Genomic DNA, 20,716 nt, shown 5'->3' on the forward strand with positions numbered 1-20,716 from the left:
GCTCCCGCGCAATTTTCTCCGCCAGAGTGGTAAAGCCAGTGACTGAGGGCAGATATTAATAGCCAGGAGAGGGTCCATGGTTATTGGCCCCCCCGTGGCTAAAAACATCTGCCCCCAGCCACCCCAGAAAAGGCACATCTGGAAGATGCGCCTATTCTGGCACTTGGCCACTCTCTTCCCACTCCCTGTAGCGGTGGGATATGGGGTAATGAAGGGTTAATGTCACCTTGCTATTGGAAGGTGACATTAAGCCAGATTAATAATGGAGAGGCGTCAATTATGACACCTATCCATTATTAATCCAATTGTAGGAAAGGGTTAAAAAAACACACACACACACATGATTAAAAAGGATTTTAATGAAATAAACACAGCGGTTGTTGTAATAATTTATTGTTCTCGCAATCCATTTGCAAACCCTCGCTTGGCAAAATAATAAACGCACAATATACATACCTTCTGATGTCAGATCACGTCCCACGATGTAATCCATCTGAAGGGGTTAACTAATATTACAGGCAGGAGCCCTGCTAAATGCAGCTGTGCTCCGTGCCTGTAATCCCCCGGCGAATGAATGAAATGTAGGTCAATGACCTACATTTCCTTCGGTCGCGGTGATGCGCCCCCTGGTGGATGTCCTCATATGACCTGGAGCGTGGGAAAAAGTTCCCAGGCTGCAGTTCATGAGAACATCCACCAGAGGGCGCCTCACCGCGACTCAATGTAAGTATAGATCACTGCTTTCCTTTCAGCACCCGGGGATTACAGGCACGAGCGAGTGGTTTATCGCAGCTGTGCCTGTAATATTCGATGTGTAATTCTCTGTCCTCTGATGTGATCGCACATCAGAGGACAGAGAAATAGGGGGATTCGGGGACCCTGTTAAACTTACCAGTGTCCCTGGGTCCTCCTGTGTCCTCTCCTGGCCGCCGGCTTCTTCCTCCAGTAAGAAAATGGCGGGCGCATGCTCTGTGCGCCCGCCATGATCTGCCGGCCGGCAGCTAGAGGAGTTGGGGCTAGGGTTAGTGTTAGGGTTGGAGCTAAAGTTAGGGTTAGGGTTGGGGCTAAATTTAGGGTTAGGGTTGGGGCTAAATTTAGGGTTGGGGCTAAATTTAGGGTTAGGGTTGGAGCTAAAGTTAGGGTTGGGGCTAAATTTAGGGTTAGGGCTAAAGTTAGGGTTGGGGCTAAAGTTAGGGCTAGGGTTGGGGCTAAATTTAGGGTTAGGGTTGGGGCTAAAGTTAGGGTTAGGGTTGAGGCTAAAGTTAGGGCTAGGGTTGGGGCTAATGTTAGGGCTAGGGTTGCGGCTAAAGTTAGGGTTAGAGTTGGGATTAGGGTTAGGGTTGGCATTAGGGTTGGCATTAGGGTTACGTTTGGGATTAGGTTTGGGATTAGGATTAAGATTAGGGTTAGGATTAGGGTTAGGGGTGTATTGGGATTAGGGTTAGGTTTGAGGTTAGGGTTGAGATTAGGATTAGGGGTGTGTTGGATTTAGGGTTATGGTTGTTTTGGGGTTAGGGTTGGGATTATCGTAAGGGTTGTGATTAGGATTATGGATCGGGTTGGGATTAGGGTTAGGGGTGTGTTGGCGTTAGGGTTGGAGTTAGAATTGGGGGGTTTCCACTGTTTAGGTACTTCAGGGGGTCTCTAAACGCCACAGTCAATTTTGCGCTCAAAAAGTCAAATGGTGCTCCCTCCCTTCTGAGCTCTGCCGTGCGCCCAAACAGTGGTTTACCCCCACATATTGGGCATCAGCGTACTCGGGATAAATTGGACAACAACTTTTGGGGTCCAATTTCTCCTGTTACCCTTGTGAAAATAAAAACTTGGGGGCTAAAAAATCTTTTTTGTGGAAAAAAAAATATTTTTTATTTTCACGACTCTGCATTATAAACTTCTGTGAAGCACTTGGGCATTCAAAGTTCTCACCACACATCTAGATAAGTTCCTTGGGGGGTCCAGTTTCCAAAATGGGGTCACTTGTGGGGGTTTCTACTGTTTAGGTACATCAGGGGCTCTGCAAACGCAACATAACGCCTGCAGACCATTCTATCAAAGTCTGCATTCCAAAACGGTGCTCCTTCCCTTCCGAGCTCTGCCATGCGCCCAAACAGTGGTCCCCCCCACACATGGGGTATCAATGTACTCAGGACAAATTGGACAACAACTTTTGGGGTCCAGTTTCTCTTGTTACCCTTGTGAAAGCAAAAATTTGGGGGTGAAAAGATCATTTTTGTGGAAAAAATATGATTTTTTTTTTATTTTCATGGCTCTACATTATAAACTTCTGTGAAGCAGTTGGGGGTTCATAGTGCTCACCACACATCTAGATAAGCTCTTTGGGGGGTCTAGTTTCCAAAATGGTGTCACTTGTGGGGGGTTTCTACTGTTTAGGTATATCAGGAGCTTTGCAAATGCAACATGACGCCCGCAGACCATCCCATCAAAGTCTGCATTCCAAGCGGCACTCCTTCCCTTCCGAGCCCCGATGAGTGCCCAAACAGTCCCCCCCCCCACATATGGGGTATCGGCGTACTCAGGGCAAACTGGTCAACAGATTTTGGGGTCCAATGTCTCCTGTTACCCTTGAGTAAATAAAAAATTGCAGGCTACAAAATCATTTTTGAGGAAAACAAAATGGATTTTCTATTTTCACGGCTCTACGTTATAAATTTCTGTAAAGCACTTGGGAGTTTAAAGTACTCACCACACATCTAGATAAGTTCTTTAAGGGGTCTAGTTTCCAATATGGGGTCACTTGTGGGGGGTTTCTACTGTTTAGGCACATCAGGGGCTCTCCAAACGCGACATGGTGTCCGATCTCAATTCCAGCCAATTCTACATTGAAAAAGTAAAACGGCACTCCTTCACTTCCAAGCTCTGCGGTGCGCCCAAACAGTGGTTTACCCCCACATATGGGGTATCGACATACTCAGGAGAAATTGCACAACTTTTGTGGTCTAATCTCTTCTGTTACCCTTGTCAAAATAAAAATTTTGGGGCAAAATGATCTTCTTTTTTTTTTTTTTTTTTTTTTTTTAGAAAAAATGTGATTTTTTATTTTCACGGCTCTACGTTAAAAACTTCTGTGAAGCACCTGGGGGTTTAAAGTGCTCACCACACATCTAGTTAAGTTCGTTATGGGGTCTAGTTTCCAAAATGGTGTCACTTGTGGGGGGGGTTCCACTGTTTAGGCACATCACGGGCTCTCCAAACGCGACATGGCGTCCGATTTCAATTCCAGCCAATTCTACATTGAAAAAGTAAAACGGAACTCCTTCTCTTCCAAGCTCTGCGGTGCGCCCCAACAGTGGTTTACCCCCACATTTGGGGTATCGACGTACTCAGGAGAAATTGCACAACAACTTTTGTGGCCTAATTTCTCCTGTTACCCTTGTGAAAATAAAAATTTGGGGGCAAAATTATCATTTTTTTTTAGAAAAAATGCGCTTTTTTATTTTCACGGCTCTACGTTAAAAACTTCTGTGAAGAACTTGGGGGCTCAAAGTGCTCACCACACATCTAGATAAGTTCCTTAAGGGGTCTAGCTTCCAAAATGGTGTCACTAGTGGGGGGTTTCCACTGTTTAGGCACATCAGGGGCTCTCCAAACGCGACATGGCATCCGATCTCAATTCTAGCCAATTCTGCATTGAAAAAGTCAAACGGCGCTCCTTCTTCTCTTCCAAGCTCTGCGGTGCGCCCAAACAGTGATTTACCCCCACATATGGGGTATCTGCGTATTCAGGAGAAATTCCACAACAAAATTTATGGTTACATTTCTGTTTTTACACTTGTGAAAATAAAAAAAAATGGTTCTGAAGTAAAATGTTTGCAAAAAAAAGTTAAATGTTCATTTTTTCCTTCCACATTGTTTCAGTTCCTGTGAAGCACGTAAATGGTTAATAAACTTCTTGAATGTGGTTTTGAGCACCTTGAGGGGTGCAGTTTTTAGAATGGTGTCACACTTTGTTATTTTCTATCATATAGACCCCTCAAAATGACTTCAAATGTGATGTGGTCCCTAAAAAAAAAAAAATGTAAAAATGAGAAATTGCTGGTCAACTTTTAACCCTTATAACTCCCTAACAAAAAAAAATGTTGTTTCCAAAATTGTGCTGATGTAAAGTAGACATGTGGGAAATGTTATTTATTAACTATTTTTTGTGACATATCTCTCTGATTTAAGGGAATAAAAATACAAAGTTTGAAAATTGCTAAATTTAAAAAATTTTCGCCATATTTCCTTTTTTTTCATAAATAATCGCAAGTAATATCGAATAATGTTACCACTAACATGAAGTACAATATGTCATGAAAAAACAGTCTCAGAATCAGCAGGATCTGTTAAAGCGTTCCAGAGTTATAACCTCATAAAGTGACAGTGGTCAGAATTGTAGAAATTGGCTCAGTCATTAAGTACCAAATTGGCTCTGTCACTAAGGGGTTAAACTGTAAATTAACTGTTGTTTATCACATCTTTGGGAAGCTGAGTTCAAATTCCGTACCCACACCCAGGCCTGATTACTGTCACATCTGTTCTCAATCAAGAAATCTCTTAAATAGGACCTGCCTGATAAAGTGTAAACCTTGTATATCTGTGTGCTGTTTCAGTTTAGAATGGACAACACACACGCGAAAAGTACTGTTGTGCAGATATGTCCAGATATCGACTCATCGGCTGTGTAGTGGTGTGCCCAGGCCTTTGCAGATCCAAATCATATTTATGACTCTTATGTGACAATTGTTTCTCCCTTTAAATTTAGGAACTGTCTTTGAATGGTTTCAATATGTCCAGAACCTTTTAGATTTTTTATGTTTTTTTTTTTTTTCATAGGCCTGCACTATAAAAATGAGTCGCTCAGAAGAGAAGGTATGTGATCCATAAATGAATAATGTATCAAAGGTATTCAAAAAGTCTTGCAGTTAAAGGGAACCTGTCACCCCCCCATGCGTTTGTAACTAAAAGAGCCACCTTGTGCAGCACTGATGCTGCATTCTGACAAGGTGGCTCTTTTAGTTCTTGGTGCTGTAACTGCAGAAATAATCGATTTTGCAATTTGTCCAAAATACCTTGAAACCTTCCTAGGGGCAGGTCTTCCCCCCCTAATGCTGACGCAGCACCGCAGTCACTCATGCCTTCTTGGCGCCGCCTCCTCAGTGTTGTTTTGAACTGTCCCGGCACCTGCGCTGTTATGTTATGCCTTCGGCATGCGCAGTTAGCGCTGCCCGTCTTCTGACATCATTTGATGTCTAGCTGACTGCACCTGTGCGGCCGCGCTGCCTGAGATCCCGCCCCGCAGTGTCTTCTGATTTATTCACACTGCGGGGCTGGGATTCCTGTGCATGCGCAGTGCATATCTTCACCTCTCACTCATCTCCCTCTGCCTTCTTCAGACTGTGCGACGTCAGCTGATCCCTATTCGCCATGGCATCGCATGGAACCTTCACTAATGTCACTTCCTTGTTTGCTATTAATCTGCCCCCAATGTCCTTTTAGTGATACACATTGTATCGCTAACATGTTTGTCTCAAGCAAAACATCCCAATATTTAGTGAAAAAGTCATTTTTTATACTTTGAGGATTGCACCATATAACTTCACTTTCAGTCATAGGGGTGGGCAGCTCTAGCTTTTCAGTCATGGTCAAGCAAATGCGTTTTGAAATTCTCCATGCCCATCATATTGGCATTCCTTCACTGCTCCCTACGTCACCGCAATCTCCCAGCAGATATCTACTCTCAGCTTTCCAGGCATGCACACTGAATCTGGGTTTAGGCCACAGCTTCATGTCTTATGTGTGCTTGCTCCAAAGTTGCTGAGCGTCAGTGTTGCGGGCAGGAAGACAGACGCTCATAGAGTGCAAGCTCACAAACTGTCATTTGACCACTAACGCTCAGCGGCTCCGGAGCATGAACACGTAGGGTATGAAGCTGGGACGTACCCCCAGATTCAGTGCGCATGCCTGGAAAGCTGAGCGTCGATATCTGCTGGGAGATTGCGGTGACGTAGGGAGCAGCGATGCGAAGGAATGCTAATATGATGGGTGTGGAGAATCTCAAAACGCATTTGCTTGACGTTGACTGAAAACTCGGAGCTGCTCACCACTTTGATTGAAAGAGACGTTATATGGAGCAATCCTCAAAGAATAAAGAGTGAGTGTAATAAAAGCCCTGTTTCTTCTCTTGCAGGTCAGGTCGGGGGCAGACATATAGTAGTTTAGAATGCTGTATATCAGCCCTGAAAGGTGGTGGCTGTGTCTCCTATCAGCCAAACCTGGTGACAGGTTCCCCTTTAAGTTATGTAGCATTTTATTTTTCAATACAAATATAGAGGGATATGAATTCTAAAAAAAATACCTTTTATTTAAATAACTTAAAAATTCTCTATTCATAATACATTTATAGCAAACTTATAGGTGTGGTATTTAAATTTATAGATAATACCAGCTCTTCTCAAAAATATGACAGAGACAAGAGGAGAGACTGAGTCAAAGTGAGAACTTTTGTTTTCCATGGACACTGAGGCTATGTGCTCACGGTGTGGATTGGCCGCTGCGGATCCACAGCAGTTTTCCATCAGGTTAATAGTACCATGTAAACCTATGGAAAACCAAATCCACTGTGCCCATGGTGGGGAAAATACAGCGCAGAAACACAGCTTTGTATTTTCCACAGCATGTCAATTCTTTGTGCGGATTCCGCAGCTGTTTACACCTGCCCCTCAATAGGAATCCGCAGGTGTAAAACCGCAAGTGAAATCCGCACAAAAAACGCAGGAAATCCGCAGGTATAAACGCAGATTTTTTTAAAAACGATGCGGAAAAATCCGCACACGAATCCGCAACGTGGGCACATAGCCTTAAATCGCCAGTGATTGTGGAGCTTGGTTAAATTTGCAAATCATGTCATATACTTTTTTTGTATCTAGTGCGCCTTATGCTTCAATAAATGGTTATGGTCCAGCAGCATGGACAAACCATTGTCTGTGCTGCATGCCTGTAGAAGGTTAGAGTTCCACTTCTGTTACCCTATCTTATCTGAAGATCGAGAGTGGTTTGGTCACTAAAAGTGGACGTGGTATGAAAAACAGGAGTCCGGAACTGCAGTTGTTCTTATGGGTTGGTACCCGTACCTAGTATATTATCTGTAAATGTATTTAATTGATAGTATGACTAACTTTTTTTTTTTTTTTTTTTGTACTGTACAGAAAAAAAGCCAAAGTAAGTATATAATTTGTATATTTTTTCTTATTCATGTACAGTATATACTGCTTTTGTTGACTAGTAAAGAACATTACTGCCTTTTTACAGAATGAATTCCTAAATGGCAGAAGATGGGGGTCTGTGGGTAATATGATAGAAGAGGTGATTGATGCCATTAGCTCCACTACTTATCAAATTCATACAGCAATTTCTGGGGATGCCTCATTCTTACAGTATTTTGGCATTATCACGTTTTATTTACATGGGACATAGTGGAGATCGTCTACCCATCCACTGCGCTGCAGTGCCTCTAGCTCTCCATGAGTCCGTAGTTGTAAAACAATACTGGAATAAAATATAGAGCTGGATAGCAGCAGGGTAGAACAACAGACATAATTACTGCAGATCAGAATATCAGGGAACAGATCTGTGGCTTCAGCTTTTGCAGATCTGGTATGGGGAGCCTAGACACCCTGACTTGTGTATGTTGTAAGAGTTACATCGACTGGATAGGACAAGATATGCTTTCAGCAAATTGGTAAATGGTGTTGTGAAGCCTAAAAAAATCCCTTACAGAAACTGTCTAGCATGATGTAAAAGTAAGAAAATCCTCTTCTAGGATTGTCTGGGCCTGCCGACAGTATTTGTACTGTCTCTTACAACTAGAACAGGCATGTGACTGCTGCAGCCATATTTACTTAAAGGGGTATTCCCATCTGCAAAATCCTATCCCAATATGTAGTAGGCGTACTAGTAATAATAGCAAGTACCGTATATGCTCGACTATAAGCCAACCCGAGTTTAAGCCTAGGCACCTAATTTTGCCAAGAAATACTGGGTAAGCTTATTGACTCTGGTATAAGCCGGGTATGTATTGTCCCCCTCATCCCTATCCTGGTATGCATGGCTCCCCTGTCCTGTCATTGTATGCATGGCTCCCCCCTCCCGTCCTTGTATACATGGCTCCTTATCCCCATCCTTGTCTGCATGATTCTCTGTTTAAAAAAAACAAAACATCCTACTCACCTACCTGCACGCCCTCAGTGGCACTGCATCTCCTTCACTCCAGCGCCAGCAGCTCTTTCGGTCGAGCGATCACGTGGCCCCGCTCATTAAGGTAATGAATATGTACTCCACGCCTATGGGAGTGGAGAGACATGCATATGCATTACCTTTAATGAGCGGGGCCAAGTGATCGCTCGGCACAGGAAGAGATGCAGTGCCACTGAGGGCGCGCCGGAAGGTAAGTAGGATATGTGCTGGAAGCCGGCGGCTGCAGCTGGCATTGTGCGTTATTACAGCAGCACAGGCTTTAGCCACAGCCACCGGCTCCTGCCTCTGTGAGCCGCTGCTCCGCCGCTCCTCCCCCCCTGCCTGCCCTCTGGGACAATTGACTCGTGTATAAGCCGAGGAGGGCGTTTTCAGCTCAAAAAAATGTGCTGAAATACTCAGCTTATACACAAATGTATACCTCCAATTAGAAATGTAGTGTAGTTTTTCTGATTCGTCATGTTGTTTATAAATAAACAGGTTATCCATGGTTCCATGGTTATTCATGGTCACTCATATAGTGACACTTAGTTAGTGGGGTAGCAACATATCGAATTAGAAGTACTACACTACATTTCTAATTGGAGGCATTTTATATTATTATTAATATTACACCTACTACGTATTGTGATATGATCTTAGAGGTGGGAATACCCTTATAGCGGAAAAAGTCTTAGTGGATTCATGTTCTCTGGATAAGTGGAGGTTTCAGAAGATCACAATTGCGGTAAATTATGGAGTATTCTCCATGTAGACGGTGCATTGTTCATATGTTGGATGCCGTGTATTGGAAGGATCTTACTCTGCCAACCGCTCCCTCGATCACTGTGCATTCTAGTATAGAGCCCTCCTCACCCACAGCATACATCACCTCATTATATATATATATATATATATATATATATATATATATATATATATTATATCCCAATTCCAACTTCTATTCAGCAAACTAACTGGCCTGCTGTACACCCCTGCTTACTGGGCACCTTAAACTGGCAACATTAACAGCGTGCCCCTATGTACGCACAACTAGTTGCTCAGCATTCTTCAGCCGCTAGTTGCTGCTCTATATTGTGAGGAGGCTTCTTTACAGAGGAGAAAACATTAATCTGCCAACATATGACACTGCATAGCATACAATGCCTATATATGAGGCTTAAAGGGGTTTTCCCCACAAGCAAAAGTACACTTTAATCAATAGATCTTGTAACAATAATAACTTCCACAATTAGATGTGTTTAATAAAATGTCCCTGTGCTGAGATAATCTTATACTTGTGACCCTGCTGTGTACTGTGTAATGGCCGTATCTGACTGAGCAGGAACATGGTCTGATCATATCACATCTCCTGGGCAGGGGGGAAGGAAAAGAGTATACGGACAGGACAGCACAAGATCGCAGCGGATTCATTCTTTGAGGTAAAACAAGTATTTTTAAACTTTTTTCCTTTCAGAAAGTGACAGCTGTGATCCCGTCCTGTAATCTCCGTATACTCTTTTGCTTCCCGCTTCCTAGAAGTTGTGATATGATCGGACCATGTCCCTGTACGGTCAGACACGGCCATTACACAGTACACAGCAGGGGCACATCTATAAGATTATCTCAGCACAGGGACATTTTATTTAACACATCTAATTGTGGAAAATTATTATTATTATTCCAAGATCTATATATTAGATTGAACTTTTGTTTGTGGGAAAACCTCTTTAAGTTAGACAGCTAAATAATTAATACAACCAGCCAGAAGCTTGAAAAACGGAGTGAATAGAGTCTGAAAAAACTCCCCTCATCAAATTAAAACATGACCTCAATGACATATGTTATGCTGGTGTCACTGTGGTCAAAGTTTACAATGTTTCAACCTTGTACTTTTACTAATTTTACCAATTGTTTGTTTTTTAGAGACTAATTCATTGCTTGACTTCATTGAAGATCCAGAGCGGGAGGAATCTGTTATTGGTATAAACTGATATTTAAAGGAGTTGTCCACTACTTATGGATCAGCAACTATGTTTTTTACCTGCACCATTCTTTTCTTTTTCTAATATATCTTAATTGATTCCATGCGTGCATCTGTTTTGTCACATGACCCTCTGATTGTAATCTCTTCTCTGGAGGGAGTGGTGGTATATTTAGGTATTGCACCGCGACCTCTTGAGACAAGTGAGCTATCTGTCACATGCCATTCAAAACTGGAGCGCAGAAGATGGGTGAATCCGAAGAAACCAAAGGGGAGGAAACAGAAGGTCACTTGACCAAACTAAGGGTACTGTCACACTCTGCAACTTTCCAACGATCACAACCAGCAATACGACCTGGCCGTGATCGTTGGAAAGTCGTTGTGTGGTCGCTGGAGAGCTGTCACACAGACCGCTCTCCAGCGACCAACGATGCCGAAGGCCCCGGGTAACCAGGGTAAACATTGGGTTACTAAGCGCAGGGCCGCGCTTAGTAACCCGATGTTTACCCTGGTTACCATCGTAAAAGTAAAAAAAAAAAAAACAGTACATACTCACATTCCGGTGTCCGTCAGGTCCCTTGCTGTCTGCTTCCCGCTCTGACTGAGTGCCGCCGTAAAGTGAAAGCAGATCACAGCGGTGACGTCACCGCTGTGCTCTGCTCTTACTTTCCGGCCGGCAGTCATTCAGAGCGGGAAGCAGACGGCAAGGGACCTGACGGACACCGGAATGTGAGTATGTACTGATCCAACGATGACAGCGGGAGATCCAGCGACGAAAGAAAGTTCCAAACGATCTGCTACGACGTACGATTCTCAGCAGGGTCCCTGATCGCTGCTGCGTGTCAGACACAGCGATATCGTATGGATATCGCTGGAACGTCACGGATCGTACCGTCGTAGCGACAAAAGTGCCACTGTGAGACAGTACCCTAAGATGCAGGCATAGAAGCAGTGCAGGTAATGAAAGTATATTCGAAAAAGACTAGCATGGTCCAGTTAAGACCCATGATGCTTGTTCGAGAGTAGTTCACCACCATTTTATTTGCTTTTTAAACTTGTTATAAATCTGTGTGATCACAAATACATTGCACACCTTTTTTTTCCTCTTTTTTCTGTTAAATAAACTAGAACATAATATAACACCTGTCCAAAGAAAGAAAGAAATCAGTCTAAATTATAATTAAGCAATATCAATACACAGTATGTCAATTCTAATGAATACATTATAAAATACAAATATAGCAAAGGTTGAAAACTGATACCACACAGAGAAAATTAATGGGACATCACTGACCCCTGCACGTATGAAAGAGAAATACATATGGTATGAATCACATCAAGCAGAACCACAGTGCTAAGGTGTAACAGCAAGTGCCACATATAGACAATCCACTTAAAGGGAACCTGTCTCACCCCAAAATCGAAGATGAGCTAAGCCCACCAGCATCAGGGTCTTATCTACAGCATTATAGAATCTACAGCATTATAGAATTATAGATAAGCCCCCGATGTATCCTGAAAGATGAGAAACAGAGGTTAAATTATACTCACCGGGGGGGGGGGGGGGGGGGGGGGGGCGGTCCGGTCCGATGGGGGTCGCGGTGCGGTCTTCGATTTTGGGGGTGACAGGTTCCCTTTAACCACACACACACACACACACACACACACACACACACACACACACCTGGTCTAAATAATAGACAGTATATGAATAACTAAAAAAACAAGGACCGCCCTGATGAAGCATTCTGTGTGAAACGTAAGTTGTGCATGATGGATATTTGGACACTAGATGGTAGCCCGATTCTAACGCATCGGGTATTCTAGAATATGTATGTAGTTTATTTATGAAGATTTTAGAATAATACATTGAATACACAGGATTCGGCCGGCCGTGATCAATTAGCGAAGCGTGGTTCAAATCCCGCGCCAATTCGCACCTGTAGCTGATTGTTCGCGGCCGGCCACGTAGTATATAGCACAGCCACGTAGTATATAACAGCCCACGTAGTAAATAGCACAGCCACATAGTAAATAGCACAGCCACGTAGTAAATAGCACAGCCACGTAGTATATAGCACAGCCACGTAGTATATAGCACAGCCACGTAGTATATAGCACAGCCACGTAGTATATAGCACAGCCACGTAGTATATAGCACAGCCATGTAGTATATAACAGCCCTCGTAGTACATAGCACAGCCACGTAGTACATAGCACAGCCACGTAGTATATTGCACAGCCATGTAGTATATAACACAGCCCACGGAGTATATAGCACAGCCACGTAGTATATAGCACAGCCCACGGAGTTTATAACAGCCCACGTAGCATATAACACAGCTCACGTAGTATATAACAGCCCACGGACGTAGTGTATAACACAGCCCACGTAGTGTATAACACAGGCCATGTAGTATATAACAGCCCACGTAGTGTATAGCACAGCCCACGTAGTGTATAGCACAGCCCACGTAGTATATAGCACAGCCCACGTAGTATATTGCACAGCCCACGTAGTATATTGCACAGCCCACGTAGTATATTGCACAGCCCACGTAGTATATTGCACAGCCCACGTAGCATATAGCAATGTGGGCATCATATCCCTGTTAAAAAAAAAGAATTAAAATAAAAAATAGTTATATACTCACCTTCCGTTGGCCCCCAGATCCAGGTGAAGCGTTTACCGATGCTCCTCGCGCGCTCTGGTCCCAAGAGTGCATTGCGGTCTCGCGAGATGATGACGTTGCAGTCTCGCGAGACCGCTATGTCATCTCGCGAGATCGCAATGCATGGAGCGGTCACCGGAGCGTCGCGAGGAGCGGGAAAGGCCTGTTCTGGATCCGAGGGGCCAACGGACGGTGAGTATATAACTATTTTTTTTATTATTATAATTTTTTTTAACATTAGATCTTTTTACTATTGATGCTGTATAGGCAGGGCCGCGCTTAGTAAGCCGATATTTACCCTGGTTACCATTGTAAAAGTAAAAAAACCCAAAAAACACTACATACTCACATTCTGATGTCTGTCACGTCCCCCGGCATCCACAGGGTTAAAACTGCTTTCGGCAAGAGCGCTGCTATGCATGCGCTGCTGCCGAGTGCTTCCCTGCACTGAATGTGTCAGCGCCGGCCGTAAAGCACAGCACAGCGGTGACGCTCTGTTTTACGGCCGGCGCTGACACAGTCAGTGCAGGGAAGCTCTCGGCAGCAGCGCGTGCATATTAGCAGCGCTCCTGCCGAAAGCAGTTTTAACCCTGTGGACGCCGGGGGACGTGACAGACATCAGAATGTGAGTATGTACTGTTTTTTTTTTTTTTTTTACTTTTACAGTGGTAACCAGGGTAAATATCGGGTTACTAAGTACGTCCCTGCGCTTAGTAACCCGATATTTACCCTGGTTACAAGTGAACACATCGCTGGATCGGCGTCACACACGCCGATCCAGCGATGACAGCGGGTGATCAGCGACCAAAAAAAGGTCCTGATCATTCCCATCGACCAACGATCTCCCAGCAGGGGCCTGATCGTTGGTCGCTGTCACAAATAACGAGATCGTTAGCGGGATCGTTGCTTATCGTTAACGATATCGTTATGTGTGACTCAGCCTTTAGGCTTTAGCTTTAGGTACCACACCCACCTGCTCTTCACCCCAGCACTTGGTCTTTGGATAGGTGTTATATCTTGATATTGTGTATGAGATCACTATTATATTGGACTTTATTGGTCTTTATTGGTATTGTAAACTGGAATTTTGCAACAAAAAGAAATATCAGAAATGCCATTGGATTATTATTAAACACCTAATAACTTAATAACTAGGGTCTAGTTTTTTATACATGTGACTAAACATAGTAATTTTCAACTTTATTTTAGGCTTGCAGTATGTAGTGGATCTTAAAGTCTTGAACTCTGATAATGGTGTTGTAAAGTGTAACTTGTGCAATGTAGCAGGGAACATGATGACTATGAAGGAACACCTTGTTGGAATACAACACATTAAACTCTATATGGTAAGTGTTCATTACTTTGCTTCAATTTAAAGTTAAAATAAAAATTAAATTAATCTTTTAGAATAAGCTAGATTTCTGCATTCAAGGGGTTTTCCCACAAACAGAAGTCCTTTTTATACACTAGATCTTGAAATAAAAATGAGTCCTACACAAAACAAATGTTCCTGTGCTGAGATAATCTTATAGATGTTGCCCCACTGTGTACTGTGTATTGGCTGTGTCTGACCGTACAGGGACATGGTCCGATCATACAACAGCTCCTGGGGGGAGGAAGCTCATACAGACAGTGAAACAGCATGGGATCACAGCTCATTCTTTTTATGAGATAAAACATTGCTTAAAAGCAGGCAGTGAAATGTTTTACCTCAAATAAAGAATCATCTGTGTTTCCTTGCTGTATTGTCTGTATAATCTTTTGCTTCCTCCATGGCCCAGGAGATGTGATATGATCGGACCATGTTCCTGTACGGTCAGACACAGCCTGTCATGAATCCCAATGGCTAGGGATAGCACAGGACAAGCAAAGTACAAATAAATTACGGACGAGCTCTAGGGTGATGGAACCTGGGCTGACCGCTGCCCTACGCCTGACAAACGCAACTAGAGATAGCCAGGGAGCGTGCCTACGTTGGTTCTAGACGCCACGCACCAGCCTAAGAGCTAACTAGCACTGCAGAGAAAATAAAGACCTCACTTGCCTCCAGCGGAATGAACCCCAAAAGATATAGTTGCCCCCCACATGTATTGACGGTGAAATGAGAGGAAGGCACACACATAGAGATGATATATATAGTTTTAGCAAATTGAGGCCCGCTGTAAACTAGAAAGCAGAACGATACAAAAGGGGACTGAGCGGTCAGCAAAAAACCCTAATCAAAAAAACCATCCTGAGATTACAAGAACCCATGTGCCAACTCATGGCACATGGGGAGAACCTCAGTCCACTAGAGCTACCAGCCAGCATAGAGACATAATAAGCAAGCTGGACAAAAAACCAAACAACTGAAAATCAGCACTTAGCTTATCCTGAAAGATCTGGGAGCAGGTAGGCAGGAACCAAACAGAGCACATCTGAATACATTGATAGCCGGCAAGGGAAATGACAGAAAGGCCAGGTAAAATAGGAAACACCCAGCCACTGATGGACAGGTGGAAACCAAAGGCCGCAACCCACCAAAGTCACCCAGTACCAGCAGTAACCACCAGAGGGAGCCCACAAACAGAATCCACAACAGTACCCCCCCTTGAGGAGGGGTCACCGAACCCTCACGAGAACCCCCAGGGCGATCAGGGTGAGCTCTATGGAAGGCGCGGACCAAATCAGTCGCATGAACATCGGAGGCGACCACCCAGGAATTATCCTCCTGACCATAACCCTTCCACTTAACCAAATACTGGAGTTTGCGTCTGGAAACACGAGAATCCAAGATCTTCTCAACAACATACTCCAATTCTCCCTCCACCAGCACCGGAGCAGGAGGCTCAACCGAAGGAACAACGGGCACCTCATACCTCCGCAACAACGACCGATGGAACACATTATGAATAGCAAACGATGCTGGGAGATCCAAACGAAAAGATACAGGGTTAAGAATCTCCGAGATTCTATAAGGACCGATGAACCGAGGCTTGAACTTAGGAGAAGAGACCTTCATAGGGACAAAACGAGAAGACAACCACACCAAATCCCCAACAAGAAGTCGGGGACCCACGCGGCGACGGCGATTAGCAAACTGCTGAGTCTTCTCCTGAGATAACTTCAAATTGTCCACCACCTGATTCCAAATCTGATGTAGCCTGTCCACCACCACGTCCACTCCAGGACAATCCGAAGGCTCCACCTGACCAGAGGAAAAACGAGGATGAAACCCCGAATTACAAAAAAAAGGAGAGACCAACGTGGCCGAACTAGCCCGATTATTAAGAGCAAATTCGGCCAGTGGCAAAAAAGCAACCCAGTCATCTTGATCAGCAGAAACAAAACACCTCAAATAAGTTTCCAAGGTCTGATTAGTTCGCTCCGTCTGGCCATTCGTCTGAGGATTGAATGCAGACAAGAAAGACAAATCAATGCCCATCTTGGCACAAAACGTCCGCCAAAATCTAGACACAAACTGGGATCCCCTGTCAGAAACGATATTCTCCGGAATCCCATGCAAACGAACCACGTTCTGAAAAAATAAAGGGACCAACTCAGAGGAGGAAGGCAACTTAGGCAAGGGCACCAAATGAACCATCTTAGAAAAGCGGTCACACACAACCCAGATAACGGACATTTTCTGTGAAACCGGGAGATCAGAAATAAAATCCATGGAAATGTGCGTCCAAGGCCTCTTCGGGATGGGCAAGGATAACAACAACCCACTGGCCCAAGAACAGCAAGGCTTAGCTCGAGCACACACTTCACAAGACTGCACAAAGGTACGCACATCCCTAGACAAGGAAGGCCACCAAAAAGACCTGGCCACCAAGTCTCTAGTACCAAATATTCCAGGATGACCAGCCAACACAGAAGAATGGACCTCGGAGATGACTCTACTGGTCCAATCATCCGGAACAAACAGTCTTTCTGGTGGACAACGATCCGGTTTATCCACCTGAAACTCCTGCAATGCACGTCGCAAGTCTGGGGATACGGCGGACAATATTACCCCATCCCTAAGGATACCAGTAGGCCCAGAGTCTCCAGGAGAGTCAGGCACAAAACTCCTGGAAAGAGCATCTGCCTTCACATTCTTTGAACCTGGCAGGTATGAAACCACGAAATTGAAACGAGAAAAAAACAACGACCAACGAGCCTGTCTAGGATTCAAACGCCTAGCAGACTCAAGGTAAATGAGATTCTTGTGATCAGTCAAGACCACCACACGATGTTTAGCACCCTCAAGCCAATGACGCCACTCCTCAAATGCCCACTTCATGGCCAAAAGCTCCCGATTACCCACATCATAATTGCGCTCGGCGGGCGAGAATTTTCTAGAGAAGAATGCACATGGCTTCATCACCGAGCCATTAGAACTTCTCTGTGACAAAACCGCCCCCGCTCCAATCTCGGAAGCATCAACCTCAACCTGAAAAGGAAGTGAAACATCTGGTTGACACAACACAGGAGCAGAAGAAAACCGGCGCTTAAGTTCCTGAAAGGCCTCCACGGCCGCAGGAGACCAATCAGCAACATCAGCACCCTTTTTAGTCAAATCAGTCAAAGGTTTAACAATACTGGAAAAATTAGCAATGAACCGACGATAAAAATTAGCAAACCCCAAGAACTTCTGAAGGCTCTTAACAGATGTAGGTTGTGTCCAGTCACAAATCGCCTGAACCTTGACGGGATCCATCTCAATAGTAGAAGGAGAAAAAATGTACCCCAAAAAAGAAATCTTCTGGACTCCGAAGAGACACTTTGAGCCCTTCACAAACAGAGAATTGGCCCGCAGAACCTGAAACACCTTCCTGACCTGTAGAACATGAGACTCCCAGTCATCAGAAAACACCAAAATATCATCCAAATACACAATCATAAACTTATCCAGATATTCACGGAAAATATTGTGCATAAAGGACTGAAAGACTGACGGAGCATTGGAGAGTCCAAAAGGCATTACCAAATACTCAAAATGGCCCTCAGGCGTATTAAATGCGGTTTTCCACTCATCACCCTGTTTTATCCGCACCAGATTATACGCACCGCGAAGATCTATCTTAGTGAACCACCTAGCCCCCTTAATGCGAGCAAACAAATCAGTCAATAATGGCAATGGATACTGATACTTGACTGTAATCTTATTCAGAAGGCGATAATCTATACAAGGCCTCAGGGAACCATCTTTTTTTGCCACGAAAAAAAAACCTGCTCCCAGAGGGGACGAAGATGGACGAATATGTCCCTTTTCCAAGGACTCCTTAATATAATTCCGCATAGCAGTATGCTCTGGCAGTGACAGATTAAATAAACGACCCTTAGGGAACTTACTGCCAGGAATCAATTCTATAGCACAGTCACAATCTCTATGCGGAGGGAGCGAATTGAGCTTAGGCTCCTCAAAAACATCCCTATAGTCAGACAAAAACGCAGGGATCTCAGAAGGAGTAGATGAAGCGATTGAAATCGGAGGTGCATCATCATGAACCCCCTGACATCCCCAGCTTAACACAGACATTGTTTTCCAGTCCAGGACAGGATTATGAGTTTGTAACCATGGCAGACCAAGCACTAGTACATCATGTAAATTATAAAGTACAAGGAAGCGAATCACCTCCTGATGAACGGGAGTCATGCGCATGGTCACTTGTGTCCAATACTGCGGTTTATTCATAGCCAATGGTGTAGAGTCAATTCCCTTCAGAGGAATAGGAACCTCCAGAGGTTCCAGACTAAAACCGCAGCGTTTAGCAAATGACCAATCCATAAGACTCAGGGCAGCGCCCGAATCCACATAGGCATCGACGGAAATGGAAGACAGTGAAAAAATCAGAGTCACAGACAAAATGAACTTAGGCTGCAGAGTACCAATGGCAAAAGATTTATCAACCCTTTTTGTGCGTTTAGAGCATGCTGATATAACATGAGCTGAATCACCACAATAGAAACACAATCCATTTTTCCGCCTATAATTTTGCCGTTCACTTCTGGACTGAATTCTATCACATTGCATAGTCTCAGGTGCCTGTCCAGAAGACACCGCCAACTGGTGCACGGGTTTGCGCTCCCGTAAACGCCGATCAATCTGAATGGCCATAGCCATAGACTCATTCAGACCTGTAGGCGTAGGGAACCCCACCATAATATCCTTAATGGCCTCAGAAAGACCATTTCTGAAGTTTGCAGCCAGGGCGCACTCATTCCACTGAGTAAGCACCGACCATTTCCGAAACTTCTGACAATATATCTCCGCTTCATCATGCCCCTGAGAGAGGGCTAATAAAGCCTTTTCAGCCTGAATCTCCAGGTTAGGTTCCTCATAGAGCAATCCCAATGCCAGAAAAAACGCATCCACACTGAGCAATGCAGGATCCCCTGGTGCCAATGCAAATGCCCAACTCTGAGGGTCGCCCCGCAGGAAAGATATTACAATCTTGACCTGTTGAGCAGGGTCTCCAGAGGAGCGAGATTTTAAAGAAAGAAACAATTTACAATTGTTCCTGAAATTCAGGAAGGTAGATCTATCTCCAGAAAAGAACTCTGGAATAGGAATTCTAGGTTCAGACATGGGAGTGTGAACAACAAAATCCTGTATGTTTTGAACTTTTGCCGCGAGATTACTCAGGCTGGAAGCCAAACTCTGGACATCCATGTTAAACAGCTAAGATCAGAGCCATTCAAGGGTTAAGAGGAGGTAAGAAGCAGCTAGACAGCAATTAAGGGCTAGGCAGCAAAACTCTGAAGGGAAAAAAAAAATTTTTTTTACCTTAAACACTTCTCTTTCTCCTGCTTCAGCCCAAACAATTAACACTTTGTGGGCCGGCTATACTGTCATGAATCCCAATGGCTAGGGATAGCACAGGACAAGCAAAGTACAAATAAATTACGGACGAGCTCTAGGGTGATGGAACCTGGGCTGACCGCTGCCCTACGCCTGACAAACGCAACTAGAGATAGCCAGGGAGCGTGCCTACGTTGGTTCTAGACGCCACGCACCAGCCTAAGAGCTAACTAGCACTGCAGAGAAAATAAAGACCTCACTTGCCTCCAGCGGAATGAACCCCAAAAGATATAGTTGCCCCCCACATGTATTGACGGTGAAATGAGAGGAAGGCACACACATAGAGATGATATATATAGTTTTAGCAAATTGAGGCCCGCTGTAAACTAGAAAGCAGAACGATACAAAAGGGGACTGAGCGGTCAGCAAAAAACCCTAATCAAAAAAACCATCCTGAGATTACAAGAACCCATGTGCCAACTCATGGCACATGGGGAGAACCTCAGTCCACTAGAGCTACCAGCCAGCATAGAGACATAATAAGCAAGCTGGACAAAAAACCAAACAACTGAAAATCAGCACTTAGCTTATCCTGAAAGATCTGGGAGCAGGTAGGCAGGAACCAAACAGAGCACATCTGAATACATTGATAGCCGGCAAGGGAAATGACAGAAAGGCCAGGTAAAATAGGAAACACCCAGCCACTGATGGACAGGTGGAAACCAAAGGCCGCAACCCACCAAAGTCACCCAGTACCAGCAGTAACCACCAGAGGGAGCCCACAAACAGAATCCACAACACAGCCATTACACAGTACACAGCAGGAATATATTTATAAGATTATCTCAGCACAGGAACATTTTATTTAACACATCTAATTGTGGACCTTATTTTCATTCCAAGATCTAGAGAACAAAATGAACTTTTTTTTCCTGGGGGAAAACCCCTTTAATTATTATTTGATCACCTTTCCCCGACAGACCATGACCAAACTCCATTTTTCAAATTTTGTAGCTTTATGTGGTAAAAACTCTGCCATGCTTTAGCTTATTCTCCTGATTG

At 44.2% G+C, this 20,716-nt stretch overlaps 1 protein-coding gene across 5 annotated transcripts in view; it reads left to right on the forward strand.

Annotated features, from left to right (window-relative positions):
* Positions 1-20,716, forward strand: part of LOC143782313 (uncharacterized) — a 151,194-nt gene that overhangs the window by 23,459 nt on the left and 107,019 nt on the right. For 3 of the 5 annotated variants that reach the window (XM_077269643.1, XM_077269644.1, XM_077269645.1), the window contains exons 2-4: positions 4,834-4,869; positions 10,156-10,212; positions 14,095-14,231. In XM_077269643.1, coding sequence (XP_077125758.1) covers positions 14,178-14,231 — 54 coding nt within the window. In that variant the 5' untranslated portion in view covers positions 4,834-4,869; positions 10,156-10,212; positions 14,095-14,177. Of the gene's footprint in view, positions 1-4,833; positions 4,870-7,205; positions 7,219-10,155; positions 10,213-14,094; positions 14,232-20,716 lie in introns of all 5 variants that reach the window. The other 2 variants (XM_077269641.1, XM_077269642.1) reach the window with 1 other exon arrangement.

The sequence above is a fragment of the Ranitomeya variabilis genome, chromosome 6 (genome assembly GCF_051348905.1).
Source record: "Ranitomeya variabilis isolate aRanVar5 chromosome 6, aRanVar5.hap1, whole genome shotgun sequence".
In the NCBI taxonomy this organism is placed as follows: Eukaryota; Metazoa; Chordata; class Amphibia; order Anura; family Dendrobatidae; genus Ranitomeya; species Ranitomeya variabilis.